This window comes from Notamacropus eugenii, chromosome 4 (genome assembly GCF_028372415.1).
Source record: "Notamacropus eugenii isolate mMacEug1 chromosome 4, mMacEug1.pri_v2, whole genome shotgun sequence".
NCBI classification, from domain to species: domain Eukaryota; kingdom Metazoa; phylum Chordata; class Mammalia; order Diprotodontia; family Macropodidae; genus Notamacropus; species Notamacropus eugenii.
Window position 1 is genome coordinate 67,577,995 of NC_092875.1, and position 18,904 is coordinate 67,596,898.

Sequence of the window (18,904 nt, forward strand, 5' to 3'; positions counted from 1 at the left end):
TTATGACTGGTATTTATTTAACACATTTAGTTTGCAAAGCACATTACGCTTGTTATCGCACTGGATCCTCACAAGTCTCTCTGAGGTAGATACCATCATTCCCGTTTTACAGGTTTACTCATCTGTAAAATGACTTCCTGGGAAATTCAGCTTCTAATTTAAGCCCCCGCCTTTTGGGCTCCATTTTCAAAACCGACTGGCTCTCTTCTCTTTCATTTAACTGGTTGGGAAAGAGTAGGAAACGACTTACCCAAAGTCATACAACTAGCCATGGGGCAGAGCCAGGAGTCAGATCCCTAAACTTTGGAGGCTGGAATCAGACCTTTATACTGGTGCTCAGGGTCTAAGAAGGGAGAAGAGAATGGCTGTTCTTGCTTCTGAATCTAACTTTCTGCTTCTGGCTGAGGACTCTTGTTCCTGGGGCACTCACAGCCCCCATGAGTCCACCAAAGATGGAGGGCATGAATTGATTTTAGACCTCAGTGGAAATAGGGTCTGAGAACTTTGGGGAGGGAGGTGATGTCTCCATCAGTTCCTTCCCCCCCTGGGATCTCTTCCATTGCTTGGGCCTTTGACTGATACCCACAGTGTGCAGAAGCTGAGGTTAAGGCCAGCTGGGGTTACCCTCGGTCATCAGGTGGGTGGGGGGAGGGGGCAGCCAGCTTGGAAGGAGCCTGAAGGGATTGACCTAGGTAAAATATTAACCAACAGCTTCGGGAGAGACAGGGGCCAGAAAGTTCTGAGAACCTCCCCCTACAGCCTGTCCCTTTCTCCTTGGCACTGGGTCAGGTGCCTCCCTTACCACCTCCTCTGTCAAAGGAGTTGACTGACCCCAGAGGAGCCCCCCAGACATCAGGTATGATTCTTTGTCTCCCCTCCATCCCCATCCCTCACACCAGGGTGAAGGCAGACTTCTGAAGATGCTTCGCTTGCCCTTCCTCTCAGGGATGGAGACCAGTGACATTCCCTTTGAGAATAGCCTGTCCCACTCCTTCTTTCCACTGCCTTAAAGGGTCAGAGTCCAGGCAGGCAAGCAGAGCCTGGTTCCTGTAATTCAGGGTACTCCAACAGTTCTACCCATAAGCTCTGGGCAATGAGCTGAATAAGGTCTTGCCTTCCAGGATGGAGAGAACCAAAGGGCAGTGTGGCAGGTGCAGTGGACTTGGAATTGGTCTCAGAGGACTTGGCTTTGAATCCTGCCTCCATTTCCTCACCTCTGCAGTGAGGTTGGCATGTAGACAATTCCTTCTGGCTTGAAAATTGCCATTGGAGGGTGAGGGAAAGGAAGGAGAATAAATATTTATTATATATTTATATAGAGCCTACTAGGTACCAAGTCCTGTGCTAATAATCACTTTTACAAATACTGTCTTCTTAGATCCTCACAACACAAGGTAGGTGCTGTTAATTAACCCCATTTTACAGTTGAGGAAACTGAAGCAAACTGCATCAGTGACTTGCTTCAGGATCATACAGTTAGTAACTGTCTAAGGTCAAACTTGAACTCAGGTCTTCCTGATTCTAGACCCAGCATCCTATCCACTGTACCACTTAGCTGCCATATACAGGGAGACATGTTGGGAGGAAGATAGTCAGGAACTGACCCACAAATGTCAAGTGCTTGTTGACTTGGCAGAAAAGATAGTGTAGGTGAGTGGAAAGAGTACTTACTTGGAGTCAGAGGATCTGATTTAGAAAGTCCTTCTATTTACTACCTATGTGGCCTTGGGCAAGTAATTTAACGTTTCTGGATCTCAGTTTCCTCCTCTGCAAAAGAAGGGCTAGATGGCCCCAGAAAGTCCTTCCAGGTCTAAATCCAGACTCCTATAAACAATCTGTCATCACTTCCTTCTGGTGTACCCAGAGTCCTAGTCCCCCACTCTGGAATGTCACATTTTTTCTCCCCTGCCCCCCTTCTATTCCCACTCTCCTTCCCTTGCTGGGGCATACATGCAAACACAGTCACGCTCTGAGTCTCTGACTCCTGCCAGCTCACTGGCCCAAATCACCCAGAGTACCCAGAGGAAGGTGGAGGTGGAAGCAGAGGCCTAAGCTCCCCCGGTCAGGTCCCAGGGCCCCAGCATACAGCAGGTTAAGGGGCAGTGGGGGGGGGGTGGAGGTGGGGGAAACCAGGCTGATCAGAGATCATTTTTCTGACTGCCTCCTCTCAGAGGATTCCTGCCTGAGTCTGGTGCCCACAGCTCAGCTCCTGGTCTTAAGCCACCTCACAAAGCCACCCTTTCCTTCCTCACCGCACCTGAGTCAGGAGGCAAAAGGTAGGGGACCCCCGGGAGGGTGCCTCCCATCTGGAGGATCCAGCAAAGTCAGACCTTAGCTTCAGAAGGTCTGGGGAGTTGGGGTGGGGGGAGGGAGAAAGAAAGTAACTGCCAAGAACTAAGCTCCCTTGATCCCACCATGAGGACCGGGACTGGGCTTTGGCCCCTTGCTGAGCTCCTCCTGGCCAGTGTCTTACATTCTCTTCAATTCATGTTTAATTCCCAATCTAAACTTGGCCCCTGGTTATATATACAAATAAGATTCCTGGCCCTGGACCGAAACAGGGCACAGAACAACGAAGTCCCTTAACTGCTTGCCTCTGGGGAGGAAGGGAGAGGCTGGAAGGGAATCTTTAAACAGGTAAGGGTTCCATCCATCTCTTCTGGACGTAGGTGGACCCTACCTGGGGGTAATGGGGGCATCTCTGGAAATGGAAGCCGGGGGGAGACCCCAATGCTCTCCCAGGGACCCCTTCAGGCCGTTCAGGATCCTGCTGGGCTGACCTGGGTCTCTGGAGATAGGACCGGGGAGGGCGATGCTGGAGATGCTGCCCATGGTGGCCAGGCCCTCTCACTCCTGTGCATTTCTGGCCATGTTCACTCTCCTCAGCCCCTCCCTGTGGAAAAGAAAAGGGCTCTAGCCTCTCTAGGGGAGCTCCCTAGCTCATCTCTGCTAGTGATGGAAAGCAGCTCTTGGAGGGGGGTTGGGGTAGGGGACAGTTGTACTTCCTGTTTCATGAGGCTGGTTGGGGGCTGTGGTAGAGGGGGTGTGTGTGTGTGCTCTAAATTTGTGGGAGGCTCTCCAAATGCCCCACCTCTGTTCCTATATTTTGTGATGGGCCCCATGTGTGTGTCTCTGACTCATGTTGTGTGATTTGAGTGCATATTTTGTATATGTGATGTGTTGTATGTCCACGGGTGCACCTACTGCATCTATTACAGACGTTAAGTGTTTTAAGGGCTCACACAGTTCATAATGTGTGTCTTGGGGTGGGGGCAGTTCAGGATGCCCACAATGTTTGTGGATGGGGGGGGGCACAGTGTGTGCATCTTTGGTGCTCACACTGTGTTTATAAGGTGCGTGGAGGTGGGAGGTTCAAGTTATAATATATGCCTAGAGAGATAAAGCATGTATTAAGTGCTCCTGGGTACCAGGCACTGTGTTGATGGGTGTCTAAAGTGGGATCCCAAAAGTGCCCTCTGGGTGTGTCCATATAACCCTACAGTGTATGTTGTGTCACGTGTGTATACTGGTTCCTCAGTCCACATCGGGAATGAGGAAAGAGTCTCACTGATCCCTTCTTTCCCTAGGCCAGGCCGGGAGGCCCCGAGTGCCAGCCATGAGGAGGAGCCGGACAGCGGCGTCCTTCCTGCCCAACGAGGTGAGAGAGGCCGAACTCTAGTGGGACATTTTCCCTATGTCGGGCCCCAAGGCGCTGAGCCCCTGCCTGGCCAGAGGGGTGTGGTTGGGGGGGGGGGGCGTGGAGCGGATGGCCATTTGCGAATAGCAACAGGTTTTCAGTCAGCACCCTGGCGGCAGCCATGGCTGTGACTGTGTCAGGGTCAGTGACTGGACAGCGGAGGGGGCGGGGTGAGGGGCAGTGCCTGAGCCTCTGCCTGAAGCTAAACAAGGTCTAGGCTGCCAGAGGAGAAAGCCAAGGGGGGCCCAAGGCCGACTGGCCCTCCTGCCCCTCCTGCCCCTCCTGCCCCTCCTGCCCCTCCTGCCCCTCCTGCCCCTCCTGCCCCTCCTGCCCCTCCTGCCCCTCCCTCCCTTATGTCTGTCCTCTCGCTTCTCCCCATCCTCTCCATCCACTTTCTCCCTCCTGTCTTCCTTTCTTACCCTTCTCTTGTTATTTTCTTTCTCTCCATTCTCCCTCTTGTTTTTAATCTTTTAACCCTTTTTTCTCCATCTTCCTTCTTCCTCTCTTCCTCCCTCCCCTTCTCCTTTTCCTCTTACCCTCTCTCCCTCTCCTTTTTCGAACTCTTTCCTTCCTATCTCTTCCCCCTCTCTCTTTCCCCTCCGTCCCTCCCCTCTCTCTCCTTCCCCTCTCCTTCCTCTCTCTCTTTTCCCTCCTTCCCCATCTCTCCCTTCCCCCTTCCCCTCCTTTCTTTCCCTCCCTTCTTTCTTCTTCCCTTCTCTCCCCCTCCTCTCTCTCATTCCTCTTTCCCATATTCCACCCTCCCCCTTCCTTCCCTCTTTCACTTTCCCTCTCCTTTCCTTCTCTCCCTCCCCCTTCCCTCTCCCCCTCCTTGTCTCCCCTTCCCTCCCCTCCCCCTTCCCCCCTTCTTCTGTACTCCCTGCCTCCTCCCTCTCTCCTTTACTTTTCTCTCCTCTCTTCTTTCCCCTTCTCTCCCTCCCCCTTGTACCCTCTTCCTTCTTTCTCCTGTTCTCCCTCTTTCTGTTCTTCTAACTCCCCTCTTTCTCTCCCTCCTCCCCCTCTCTCCCTCCCTCACCTCTCCTTCTTCCCTCCTTCTCTCTCTATCACTCCTTTTTCTACCTGCTAATGGGGAGTAGGGTGGAGAAGATTCAGAAATCTGGAAAGAATGAAGCGGGGGGAGTAGAGCCAAAACGAATGCAGAGTAGGGGCCTTTATAAACATTTACATACTATATGCCGGGCTCTGTGCTAAGTACATGAGGTATATACTGTTATTACTTTCATTTTACATTGAGGAAACTGAGATTAGTCCATTTGCCCAGGGGCATACAGCTAATACATGTCTGAAACAAGATTTGAACTCAGGTCTTCCTGAATCCAAGCGCAGTACGCTATCCATGGCACCACCTGGTGCCTCTGCTACTGGTCCAGGCAGGGCAGAGAAAAGAGCCAAGAGCTATTCTTGGAGGCTGGAAACTGTGTGTGAAGAGCCCTTGAGGCCCTAGGCAGAACTTCTGCTTGGAAGATGGAATTCAGAAACTGATCTTTTCCAAGGCTTGTAGGTGGCCCTGTCAAGGGCCCATAGGATGGTAAGAATTCTCTTAACAATAACCACTGCAGACTTGGCATCTGGAAAGGGAGGGAGGAAGCACTTTAGCTTAAGGACAGGACCCAGAGAGCCTTCTTGTGGAGAATGGGCATAAAATATTCCATAATAAATGCTCCCACTCCCGCCTTCCCTTTCCTCTTTGCCACTTTCCTATCATCCTCCACCCCCTTTCAAAACTGCCAAACTGACCTTCAGTCTGTCTGGCACTGAGGTGGAAAAGATCTCCTACAGACACTTCTGGGTTTTCTGCCATTTGAAAAATTGACTCCTCCTACCTGGGCCTCAGTTTCTCCCATGTAAAATGAAGGAGTTGAAAATCCCTTCTAGCTCTGACATTCTTTATTCTCTAAAGTCCCTCCCAGCTCTAATATTCTCTTTTGTTAAAGGTGACCCCAGATCTAACATTCTCCATTCTGAGGACTCTGCCATCTCTGATAGGTTATATTCTAAGGGTCCATCCAGATTTGCCATTCTATATTCTAATTGCCTTTCTAGCTCTGAACTTCTATCCTGTTTTCAAAGAACCTGAAAGCAATGGGATCTATGGAGGAGGAGGCACATTTTATTTGTTTCAGTGAGTCGTGAGTAGTGATCAGAGGGTTCAGGCTGTCTTGGCAGAGGGAAGGGCTCTCTCCATTTGCTCTCCTTTTCTACCTTGGAGCTTTCCACCACTTCCTTGGCATTAGTGAGCGGGTTGAACAGGTTTGGAGAAACCCAGTAGGGCCAAAGAAGTTGTAGGGTTCAGCGTCTAAAGATATATAGGTGTGGCAACATTTGTCCATGCATGAGAGAGTGAAATCTCATAGGGTGAGCGTAAGGTTATATACCTGAGGCACAAAAATCAATTTCTAAAGTACAGGATGGGAGAGGCATGGCTAAGTAATTTGTCCGGGGGAAAAAAAAAAGTAGATTCAGGTGGATGGAAAGCTTAATATGAGTCAACAAAGTGATGTGGCTGCAGGCTAATGAGATCTTGGGCTACATTCAGAGAAACATAGTGTCCAGGAGGCAAGTACTTGTCCTTCTGTGCCCTGCCCTGGTCATTGAGTATTGTCTCTTATTCTGGGTGCCAAGTTTTAAGTACATTGCTAAGATGAGGCCCAACCAGAAGAAGAGGATGATGAACTTCAAGATCAACTGAGGGCATACTAATAGAGTCTGGATACTGGGGAATGAACGCTCCTTTGGTGGTGGTAGGGACTGGGAGAAAGAGACCAAGACAGTACCTGTTACACCCATCCTCAGGAATGGGGGAAGAACTAAGTCCTTCCCCAATCCCAGGGTCAAGAACTGAATAAAACATCCTAGATGCTAGATGACAAAGATGAAAGAGAGTTTAGAACAAAGCAGAATTTTAGAGTGAGGACCTTTAGAATGATGAATGTCAGAACTGGAAGGGACTTTAGAAACCATCTAATCCAAATTCCCAGTTTTACAGTTAAAATCAAGGATAAAGATGGGGAAAGGATTTGTTCAGAACTGGAAAAAATTATAGAGCCTAGAATCTCATAGCTGGAAGGACTTTTGCAATATAGAACACAGATGGGTATGACTTGGGAATATGCGTGTGTGTGTGTGTGTGTGTGTGTGTGTGTGTGTGTGTACATATAAAGAATAATAAAGATAGCCTTTAATTAATAGTTCATTATATTGAAGAAAAAAGCTATTCCTTCCCTCCACCTCCCCAGTCTGTCTCCTGGCCTCTCTTCTCTTCTCTCTATACTTTATCAATTAGTGATTTCATCAGCTCCCACAGGTTCAATTATCTTTATATAGATGACTCTCAAAGCAATATATCCAACCTTAATTTCTTTCCTGAGATCCCAATTCAGATCACCATCTACCTGCTAAATATTCCTTAGGCATCCTATCATCATTTGCGGCAATACTTGGATATTCCATAGGCATCCCAAACTCAACAGGTCCTCCACCAAATTATGGTGGTGCATTATTCCAAACCCCAAGTGATTCTCACTCTTTCCTCAATGAGTTCAGCACTTGCTTCACCATCTTCTCCTCTTCCCCCAAACTTCCCCTTATATTAGGGGATCTTAATAGCCACATAGACAATAATAGCTAACATGTATATAGTGTTTTAAGGCTTGCAGATCACCTACATGTATGATCTCATTTGATCCTCACAACAACTATATGAGGTAGGTGCAATTATTATATACCCATTTTATATGTAAGGAAACTGGGGTCAAGAGAGGTTAGAGGTTTGGAGTCAGACAACTAATAAGTGTCTGATAAGGGATTTTAATTCCAATCTTCCTGACTCAAAGTCAGAAAGTGACCACTTAGTTGCTCCAAATTCTCCCTTAAACTTCCTAGCTTCCAGTTTCTCATATTCCTTACATCCCATGATCTACTCCTTGATTCCATTTAGCTACACATAAGGATGGTCACATACTAGATCTCACCATTACCTACAAGTGTTTCACTTCCCTAATAGGAAAAACTACCTTAAACCTACTACACTCTGAAACTGGGACTCCAAGGGGCCCCTGCCAAGGGCTCCTGGACTCCCCTAGCTTTACAATGATTATCAATAGTAACTATTGCTGTTTCCCACCCAGCCTGATGTCTTTGTTTTCTTGACCTCATTAAAGAGGTCATGCCCTGGCTACTTCTTCAACAGGCCTATTCAATAAATGGACATTGCCTCACCCTAAGTGAGTACCTGCAAAGACCTTGACCTAAAGGCCCCAAGGTGTTCCAATGCATCCTGGGCTATTTCCAGTCATCCTGCAGAATATCAGGTCACTGGATTCAGATGTCTCTGGAGAAGAAGTGAGACTGGTGACCTGCACAGCCCTCCTTCACTCAAAACAAAGTCAAGCGCAAGTCATGTCATCATTTCTCTGATGGCATGGTCTTATTTGGCAATGAAGGACAAACACGAAGAAACTCTGATGCTCTGGCTGACCGTAATGTCCTGTTATTCCATATTTCCTTATGTCTCAGCCCTCCTAAACTCATTCTGAGCCCACATCAAAGCCTCCAATCCCTCCACTCCTCTGTACTTTCTGAAGCCATCACCTCTGCTCTGTCTTCATTTCTGTCCCTTCCTAATCTCAACTCAAGAGTTTTGCTCTGTATTCTGTTCTCAAACTCCTTGCCCCTTACCCTATCAACACTCATCTCTTGCCAAACCTTAGCCCTGGATTTCTGCTATAATCCATCTTCTCCATTCCTACTCATGAACCCCTGAATGGATCTGAATGAAGTTCCATAACCATGCTGGATGATACAACATGCTGGATACATTGCAAATTCTTGTTCTCCAACCTCACCTGGACCATTACTATTGCAATGAAGTCCTTTAATTCCTCCTGACTCCATATCTTATTCCCTACAGAAACTATTTCCAACCTTCTCTTCCCTCTTCAAGCCTCTCACACCATCTCTGCTCCTGTTTCTCAACTGAGGAACTTGTCTCTCACTTGACTGACAAAATGTAGGCCTTTTAATGTGAGAACTCCCTCTTTTCTCATTCTTTTTATCTCAAAACCACTTGCCATAATCTTCCACTCACCTTTTCTTTCCCCTAGTCTCTAAAAGAGAGGTGGCCCTGCACCTTGCCTAGACCAATCCCTCATATGTACTTGATCCCATCACCTCCCATCTTCTCCAGAAAATTGTATCCCCAAGTATTTATTTTCTCTCTCTGCCTATCTCCATCTCTCTCTATCTCTGTCTCTCTGTGTCTCTATCTTAATATATATATATATATATATATGTATGTATGTATGTATATGTGTGTGTGTATGTATGTGTGTGTATCTGTATCTTACCAGCCTCTCTTTAAACACTGGCTCCTTTCTTATATTGCCTTCAAACATGCCTGAGATTTACCCATTTGAAAAAAACCTTCACTAGGTTCTAATAATAACAATATAATAACTAGCATTTATATCGTGTTTTTAGGTTTGCAAAGCATTTTACAAGTCATGTCTCATTTTATTCTCATAGCAATCATGGAAAGTAGGCACTATTCTTATACCCATTTTACAGGTGAGGAAACTGAGACAAGTAGAGGCTAAGTGACTTACTTAAAGTCACATAACAAGTAAAGTGTTTTGGACTGAATTTGAATTCAGACCTTCCTGCCTACAGGAAGCTATCCACTGTAGCACCTAGCTGTCTGCACTTTATCATCTTCTTATGCTAAAGTCATGTATGCTCATTGCCTCATCTCCTCTTCTCACTCAGTCCTCAGCCCTTTACTATCTGGCTTCTGATCTCATCATTCAATTGACACTGCCCCTCCAAAGTTACCAGTGATCACCTAATTGCCAAATCCAATTGTCTTCTCGATCCTCATCATTTTCAATCTATCTGCTGAATTTGATACCGATGACCACTCTCTCTTCCTCGATACTCTTCTCTTTTGATTTTTGTGACATTAATCTCTGCTGATGCTCCTCCAATCTGTCTGACTGTTTTACTGTCTCATCATCCACATCATGTCCCCTAATTATGAGTGTTCTCTCCACAGTTAGAGGACAGTAAGGGAATATATGTGTCTTCCTGTCTTCTCCCTCTATACTCTCTTGGTAACATCCTCAACTTCCATACATTTAACTCTCATATCTATGCAGATAACTTACAGATATAAATCCAACCCCAGTTTTCCCCCTGAACTTCAAGCCCACATCACCAGTTGTCTATTGGACATTTCAAATTGGATACCCTGGAGCAGAAGCCCATGGACCCATGCCTGAAAAACTCCCAAGTGCAGTCCAAACCCCTATAAAATGTTGTTGGGAGATGTTTAGCCAAATAAATTAAAATACAATAAACATAGATAATGTTCATTTGTGGTTTTCTAAATCACTATGCCACCTGAAAGGATTTGTTTCTATTTGAGTTTGACACCAATGCCTTAGAGAGTCAATACAAGTCAATTAGTCTTTATGAAGCACTTAACTATGTGCCAGATGTTGTGCTAAATTCTGTAACCCTAACCCTTCCTTCAAAGAGCTCAAGCAACTCCATTGGCTTCCTATTATTGCCTTTCAGTTCCTGTAGCTTTTAAAACCTTTCACAACCTAGCCCAAATTTATCTTTCCAGACTCTTAGAACATTATTCCTCCTCTTGAATTGTTCAACAAAACTGGGCTTCTCTCTGTACCTCTCATGATATTCCATCTCCCATCTCCATGCCTTTGCATAGCTGCCCTACATGCCTGGAATGCACTCCTTTCTTACTTCATAGAGTCTTTCTTTTTCTTTAAGATGCAGCTCAAGCACCACTTTTTACGTGAATCCTTTTATGATTACCAGCTTCTAATGTACCATGTACTTAGCTATTTGTATATACTGGTATTATTATATACTGGCTTATATTTCTGCTCCAGATATACATTTACATTTGTGCTTGTTGTCTCAACTATTTATATCTTAGTTCCTTAGTAGTGCAGATCATTTCAGTCTTTTTACTTGTATCCCCAGAGCCTAGAACAGTGTCTGATACATAGTAGGTGCTTCTTGCTGAGTAATCTCCAAAACATAACCTTTATTTTCTCCAAGTTTCCAAATTTCCCTGGTTTTGCTACTAGTACCACCATCCTTCCAGGGCACTCAAATCTCTTATCTTGCATTCATTTTTAACTCTTCCCTTTCCCTCATCCCCTATACCCACACTCTGGCTCCTATCTACCTTTCCAGTCTGATGTTGTATTGTGCCCTTCTCTGCTTTCTCTTTTCCAGTCACATTAGCCTACTAGCTGTTAACCACACAGTTGTGTCTGTACTTTTTTTCAAGGGGGTCCCATGTATGGAATGTTTTCCTTCCGCTCATAACTTTTCCTCCTCAAATCCCTAGCTTTCCTTCAAAGCACAGCTCACATGCATCTCCTATGAGAGGCCTTTCCTCATACCCCAAGTTATTCGCATTCTACGTCTCTTGAAATAACTGCTTTTATTTACTTGCAAACATATTGTAACCCTAGCAGATTACAAGCTGCCTGAGGGCAAGAACGGTTTTCTTTTTCTTCTTTGTATGACCAGTACCTTACATATAATAGATATATAATAAATATTTGATGAGCTGAATTAGATTTCACAAAGCATTTTAAGTTTTGAAAAGGATTTTATAATCTATCTCACTTGTCAGGGCTAGAAGGGAATTTAAATCATAGTGGCAATGATGACAGAATATCAAAAGTAGAAGGGGCCTTAGAACATAGAATGTTAAAGCTGAGAGGAACTATAGAGATCATCTATTTCAAGTTCATTTTACAAGTTGGGAAAGTGATGGGTAGAGAGTAGAAGAGGTTTGTTCAAGGTCACTCCGCAGAGAGAAGATCCCTGGTGAAAGTTATTATCCCTCAAGTTTGGGGAAAGTGAATTGGAGAGAGCGTGTGACATACTCAGTCCCTCGAACCAACTCTCTTCTCTGCCTTCATTGCTTTTATCACAGACTCCACCCTAAAGACTCCCTTCTTTTCCCCCCTCTCTTTCTCTATCCTTCCCACCTTCCTTTCTCAGCCTGAATCATTTCTACGTTTTCTCTGCTTCCCTTTGGAAGAACCATTTTTGCTCCCCTCCCCATGCAGTGAATATGACCTGGGGCAGGTAAAGATTTTTTGTCTTTGTATAGAAGTAAGGGAAAGGTTTTGGAAGGAGGATCCCAATCTTCCTTCTTGCAAACCCTAGAGTCCCTTTCTTCCCTTCTCTGAAACTACTTCAGTGTCTCCCTCCACCGCACATTTCCACTTCAGCCTTCACGACTTGAAATGTAATTTATTTCAAGAGTCGAGTTAATTAGCACCAGTACTGAGTGACTTCAGGAAATGGAGGTTTCTCCTGCTGGCTGGCAGACAGATGGGCAGGAATACTCTGGAGAGGAGACTTCCTCTCCAGATGTTGGGAGTGTGGGCCCCCCCTTCCACAGATCAAGGAGACTTCAGCCTACATGACCTTATGTAGGTCATGTATGCCTTGGAAGGATCAGACAATTCTTGCTTGGCCCTAGGAAGTAGACCTAGAAACAAATGTTTATGAGTTGGGATGGTGTTGGTGGTGATGGTAGTGGTGAAGGAACGGAAGAGAGAAAGATTTCAACTTTTAAGAAAAGATTTCCTGAGAATTAGACCTGTCTCCAAGTGGACAGCTGCTTCAGAAGATAACAGTAAGCTCTCCCTCACTGAGGGCTGTAAGCGGAATCTGGGCACATAGAATTTGGATGACCACTTGGGATGCTGTAGAGTGATTCCTGTTCACTAGATGCCCTTTGAGGTCTTCCACGGCTCTGAGATTTTTGGAACCCTCTGCCCTATATATCTTTACTTCAAGACATTGTATACTTATATACCAATCCTTAAAGGGCAAGACATCCCTTCCCTTTCCCAGTCCTTCCCCATTAATTCATGAAGAGCAAACTATTGATATCAGACTCAGATCTGGAAGGGATCTTAGAGATCATTGAATATGAAATGATCTTGTTTTACTAAGGGAGAAAACAGGCACGGAGTTGGGAAGAGACCTACTGTAGATCAGTTAGCTACAGGCAGTATTAGAGTGTAGGCCTCAAGGGCCTTTTGTTTTGTTTTTAATTTGGTGTTGTGAGAAGAGTCCTAGATTTAAAGTCCTGTTGGCCTGGGTTAAATCCTAATTCTTCTATTTACTCAGTGTGTAACCTTGGGCAGATCCTCTTACTTCTCTGGACCTCAGTTTTGCACTTGTAAAATAAGGTAGACTGCATCCTCTGTCCCTTCCAGGTCTAAGTCTTCCAATAGTTTTCTCTCTCTCTCTCTCTCTCTCTCTCTCTCTCTCTCTCTCTCTCTCTCTCTCTCTCTCTCTCTCTCTCCCCCACCCCTCCCTCTCCCCCTCTGTCCTTCCCTCCCTCCATCTTTCCCTCTCCCCCTCCTCCTTCCCTCTCCAGGCACAATCCTGGATAAGATGAGGGGGTACCCAGGAAAACAAGTTTCCCACTACAGTTCGCCCTCCAGATTAACTTTGTTGTAAGGGGCAATCTTGAGAAGTCTGTGTGTCTAGGGGAAGGGGCCGAAGGCTTCAGCACTACGGACAGCTTCCAGGGAGCCAGACCTAGGGAAGCTGTTTCTGCTCACGAGATGGGGGGAGGATTAATGAGGGAGGAATGGGGAGAGGAGGTAGACTAAGCTTACTAGGGAGCAGCAAAGGAGGGGCACAAAGAGTACTCCCCTTTAAGCTGCAACCCCTTCACTATTCTGAGTCACATCCTAGACACCGAAGACGGGTGGAGGCAAGAAGCCCCCTCCCCCCCAGCCCTGACCGGGGCCCCACTAGCCTCCTCTTGTCTCTACAGCGAGCCCGAGAGGCAGCAGAATTGAACTCTGCAGGCGCTGGTCCCCCAGGCAGCAGTGCAGTCCGCAGGCGATTCTCCGGGACCCCGCAGCTGCCGCCGCTCACGTGGCGCCACGGCCCAGTGGGAGAGGCTGCCAGGGCCCTAGAACCCGAAGCCAGTGCCCGGGTTGTGTTCAGCATTGAGGAGCGAGTGCCCGAGTGCAGCAACCCCTCAACTGGCAGCAGGTAAGGAAAGAAGAATGGAATTTCAATGTGGAACCGAAGTGCAGAGAGGAGAAATCAAAGCTAGGGGCTGCAGGGCGGGGAAGGAGTCTCGGGACAGGCCTGGGGTCGGAGTGGGGTGGAGTGGTAAAAAAACAAATTGTAACAGCCGCAGGCCACAAAGGCCATCGGGGAAGGATGGAGTTTCAGGATGCCGCCGAGAACAGAGTCGATTGAGAAAGGGAGAAATCGTCTACTGTGCCTAATCCTCCATGTTCAATGATAACCCAGTTCTATGCAGAACAGGCAAATTCCTCACCCCCACCTCACCCCCGCCTCTCGCACCGTTGGTCAGATTTGTAAGGGGAGTCTTTTGGTTCCCTAAACATAAGAATTAGAGCTCTGTAAACTCTCCTGGAAAGGGCACGGGGGATCTCAAAGAATGGAAGTTATGCTGATGAAATCTGTTTACTGTCTTTCCAAGTCCTGACTTCTCCAAAGCCTTTCTGCATCACAGCCTCAGTCTGGGGTCACCCTGAGCCTTTATAGACCCTTTGTCTTCTCTTCCCCCATAGGCTGAAGCTATATTCCCCTAACCTCTAGCCTAGTTACTCAATTCTCAATTCTCACTGAGGGTCGAGGTCAGATGATCGAGGCCTGTCTCTCTACTTTCTGCACCTGCTCTTTATCACAATAGGCAAACTATCTTAGTTCTTCCCTTCCAGAGAGGAATGTGGAAGCTGATCATGGGAACTTTGACGCCTGATCTGTTTTCCTTCACTGCTGTGGGGTTAGGAAAGCTTATCTGAGGTGCCTAAAATTTGCTACGGTGACTGAAGAGGGACGTGTTCAGTCCCCGAAGTAGGGGCTATGGAGTGCTGGCTTAGCCAATGAAATTCGTATTCGTCGCTATAAAAGTGACGATTGGCCCTTCAGCAGAGACTGGACTCAGGACTGGCGCTTTCCCCATTTGGGATGGGGCCACCTCCTGGAACTCAGTCCTTCTAGCTTGCCTTCTGGCCCTCCCTGGTCTCTCTACTTCTGGCCCTGCGGGCACATAGCGAAAAGCCATCCTACTTCCTTTGGAAAAAGAGATCCCCTTTTCTCCTCCCTACGTAGAGTCCTAGGGAGAAAGCCCAATGGGGGTGGGTTCACTCCCCCCACCCTTACCCTGCTTCCGGGGCACTGGACCGCCCAGTTTGTGTTTGGGTGGTGGTGGTCGAGCTGTCTAGGAGAGGCCACCCAATGCTCTGGCCCACTTCGTACGTAGCCAGATCCAACTGCGCCCGGAACCCGGAACTAAGCCTTTTGCCCACCGCCCCCCAGACCCGGACACTGAGCGAGGTGGGGGAGGGAGGAAAGGAGAGGAAGGGCGGGATTCTGCATCTTCAAGGCGGACAACTTCCTGGCTTGGAGTAGGAGCCTTCTCGAAGAGACAGCCCCATGGCTTCAGCACCTCAAGAGCAGACAGCTCCCGGGAGCCCAACCTGCTGAGGGGAGCCGGCCCAGTACCAGAAGCGCTTTAAGCATATATGAGGAGAACAGCTTTCTGGTTTACAGCTTTCTGTTTACCCTCAGAGGCTCTTTTGCTGACTACTGAGCCTACCTGTCTAGAAGAGCCCTCCCTATAGTGCTGTGAATTCAGCACTGGCTCAGGGGACAACTCCCTGGAGCGTGAGCTGCTGGAGGAGCTAGGGTTAGTCGGCTGCAACCGAACATCGAGCGCTGACAGCTCCCAAGCGTGGAAGACGGAGCCCGCATCTAAACCGCCGGGAGCTGGAGGAGTTGGCATGGAGAGCCCAGGAGGCGGCGGCAGCGGCAAGGAGGAGGCGGTTGCGGAGGTGGCAGAGGCAATCAGGCTGTGCCAGGCTCTTAGCAGGGAGGGCGCCGGCTCTGCTAAACCCCCCAAGCACCTGTGGCGGCAACCGAGGACTCGCATCCGCATCCAGCAGCGCTTCCACTCGGACACCGACAAGCACCTTTCGACTCGTAGCTCCCGACCTGGCCTCAGGAAGTCCCGGCGCTCATGGCCCTCCTCTTTCCACAAGCGGTAGGTGAACTGACCAGGGGAGGCCCGGACCAGCACAGACACCACCTCCATCCCCACCCCACCCGTAACTAGCCCAGGACCAGGACTCCAGGCTGTCTCTCCAGATGGGGGAAAGAGGAGGAACCAGCTGGGTTGGGAAAGAGAGAGACCAATGTGAGCCTTCCTCTTTGGTTCTCCTGGGTCTGGGGTCTGCTGTCTCCTGGGCCAGTCATAGCACAGTATTCAAGTGAAAGGACTCGGTGAAGCATTGGGATTGTATGTGTCCTTGTGTGACCTTGTGTAATGGAAGGGGGGTTATCTATGTGTGTTCAAGAGAGAAAAAAGAGACTATGGGTATTTAACATACTGTGCTGGAGTAGGGGGCAGTGTGTGCCTGCATCAACACATGTATCTCTGCATATATTGATAGGTGTAAATGAATGTACAAGACCTGGCTGCTTCAAAGACAGGGAAAGAAAAGAGGAAAGCGTAAAATACAAGAGAGAGAGAGACAGAGAGAGAGAGAGACAGACAGGGAGAGAGAGAGAGAGAGAATGGAGGGGGGAGAGAAAGAAAGAGGGGAGACAATACTGAAATATACAAACACACATACACACACCAAAGAGGAGAGACAAAAGAAAGCAGAAAGGGTAAAGGGATATTGAGAGAGAAAACATACTAAGAGAGAGAAGAGGTGCACAGAGAAAGAAATGAGATAATACTAGTTAGCTAACTAGATTCTGCAGTCCATTTTCCATCCATTGAGAAGCAGCGTGGTGTAATGTGAAGAGAGCTGGGCTCAGAGCCAGGAAGATCCAAGTGCAAGCTCTGCCTCTGATACATACTGGCTATGTGACTCTGAGCAAGTTGCCTGACCTCTTGTTGCTCTAGTCACCTGTCAAATATTAAAGTTATAGAGAAGGTACTGATCTACATTGTTAGAGGAAGTTTGTTTTTTTTAATCTGAAAACTATCTATACCAGTGAAACCATACATCCAGTACTAATCCTTATCCCTTACATACATTATTTCATTTGAGATTCACAACAGTCAAGTGAAGTAGATGCTATGGGGATTAGTATCCCCATTTTACAAATTAGGAAACTGAGACACCCAAAAAGTTAAGTACCTTGCCTATGGTCACACACACTTAGTAAGTGTCAGATGCGGGATTTAAACTAGGATCTGTCCTTCCTCCAAGTCCAGAAACCATTAATTACACCACCCTGCATACAGAGACAGATGAAAGAGAAATAGAATAAAAGAAGTCCCCCTCCTCTGCCCCCAAGGCTAGAGCTGATACTGCTTTGTCATCCCTCTCCCACTCCCACACATCCCTTCAGCCCAGTTTGGAATTACAGCAGGTAAAAAGCCCATCCCCTGGAGGTTGCTAGGCTAATGGAGCATGGTCTGTTTGTTCAGATGCATAGTGCTCCATGTACCTATAAGAGAGGGCACAGAGTGAAGAGGCTGTTCTCCATTCTAAGACCCTATGAAGAACCAGAGAAGCCAAGCCTGAGAGAGGAGATGTACACATCCAAAACAGACACTGAGATACGTAGAGAGGATAGGGACATAAACAGAGGGGGAAAACACTGAGACACAGAGGAGAGGCACAGATTGAATAGCAAGATACTGAGATACATGCAGAAAAGAGAAGGTAAAAGAGATACACAAAGAAGGAAAAGACCTAGACACATATAAGAAGGAAAAGACAGACAGAGAGAGAGGCAAGGGAACAGGGCTCTCCTCTGAGACAAGGAGAGAAGACAGGGGGAAAAAAGGAAGGAAGGAAGGAGGGGAGAGAAAGAGATAAAGGAAGGAAGGAAGAGGAAGGAAAAAAGAAGGGAAAAGAGAAATGATGGAGGGAAACCAAAACAGAGAGAGAGGAGAGAGAAAAGAGAGGCTGTGACAGAGACATAGAAAGTAGAGGGGGAAAGCACGCAGAGATAAGCAAAGACAAACACAGAAGTACAGAGTGGTAAAGGGATATGATTATCTTCATGAGTACCTTACACTTGCTTCTCCATTTATTAGCAGCTACCAGCTTGGTGTAATACAAAGAGCATTGAATTTGGAGCCAAGAAACCTGGGTTTTTATCCCAGCCCTACCTCTCAGTGGCATGATTTTGAGTAAAACCCTTCCTCTTCCTGCATCTCAGTTTCCTTCATTGTAAAATTTGGAGCTTGAACCCAATGGTTTCTCTGAACCAAAACCAATCCTACCTTCCAACTCCCATCAAAATTCCAGTTTGGTGAGCCAAATACTTTGGAGGGGGATGATTCTACTCATCCAGTTCCTCAGGTGCAGAGGTGGAGGGAGCTAGCCTCTATATGCCTCTCACACACTGCTTAGAATTATAAGAAATCTTAGAACACAGAACCTGAAATATCAAAGAGTAGACACCATCCATTCTGTTCAACCACCTCATTTCACAAATGAAAAAAAAAGTGAAGTTGAGAGAGAAAGACACTTGCCTAACATCAGTGTTGTTGTTCATTCATTCCAGTCATGTTTAACTCTTTGTGATTCCATTTGAGGTTTACTTGGCAAAGATACTGGAATGATCTACCATTTCCTTCTCCAGCTCATCTTACAGATGAGGAAACTGAGACAAATTGGGTCAAGTCACTTGCCCAGGATTACAAAGCTATGGCTGAGGTCACATTTGAACTCAGGTCTTCTTGATTCCAGGCACAATACTCTATCCTCTTTGACACCTACCTGCTCCAACTAGCATCATACAACTTATTAAATTCTATTTATTGAGATGGAAGTCTTCCCTATTGTTAGACACTCTCATTGAGGGAAGAAAGGCCTAGCATGGGGGCACTGGATTCTTAGTTGTCATGGAGTAGGGGGGAATGGACAAAGACTTGGGAAGGATAGCAGAAGAACCCAACCAAAAAATCTTATTCACTCTGGGCTGGTCAGCTCCTATTTCCTTCATCTTTTCTTATGTTTTAGGTCTCCACTCCTTGTCTTCACCTCCTTTACTTTTCTCCACTGACTAATGCTTTTATGTTAGTGTTCACATAAGCAACAAGGAAAATGGTAATAACCAAGCCTGCTGGGGATGCCCACCTCTGCGTTATAGTTATATATGTCTTATTCT

The 18,904-nt window shown here is 46.9% G+C and overlaps 1 protein-coding gene across 1 annotated transcript in view; it reads left to right on the top strand.

Annotated features, from left to right (window-relative positions):
- The first annotated feature begins 2,171 nt into the window (after nucleotides 1–2,171).
- The window catches only part of PDE4C (phosphodiesterase 4C), a 61,360-nt gene continuing 44,627 nt past the window's right edge, over nucleotides 2,172–18,904 (top strand). Inside the window, exons 1-3 of the mRNA XM_072601658.1 lie at nucleotides 2,172–2,276; nucleotides 3,588–3,658; nucleotides 13,560–13,783. Of these exons, the coding sequence (XP_072457759.1) occupies nucleotides 3,617–3,658; nucleotides 13,560–13,783 (266 nt within the window). The 5' untranslated portion in view covers nucleotides 2,172–2,276; nucleotides 3,588–3,616. The remainder of the gene's footprint in view (nucleotides 2,277–3,587; nucleotides 3,659–13,559; nucleotides 13,784–18,904) is intronic.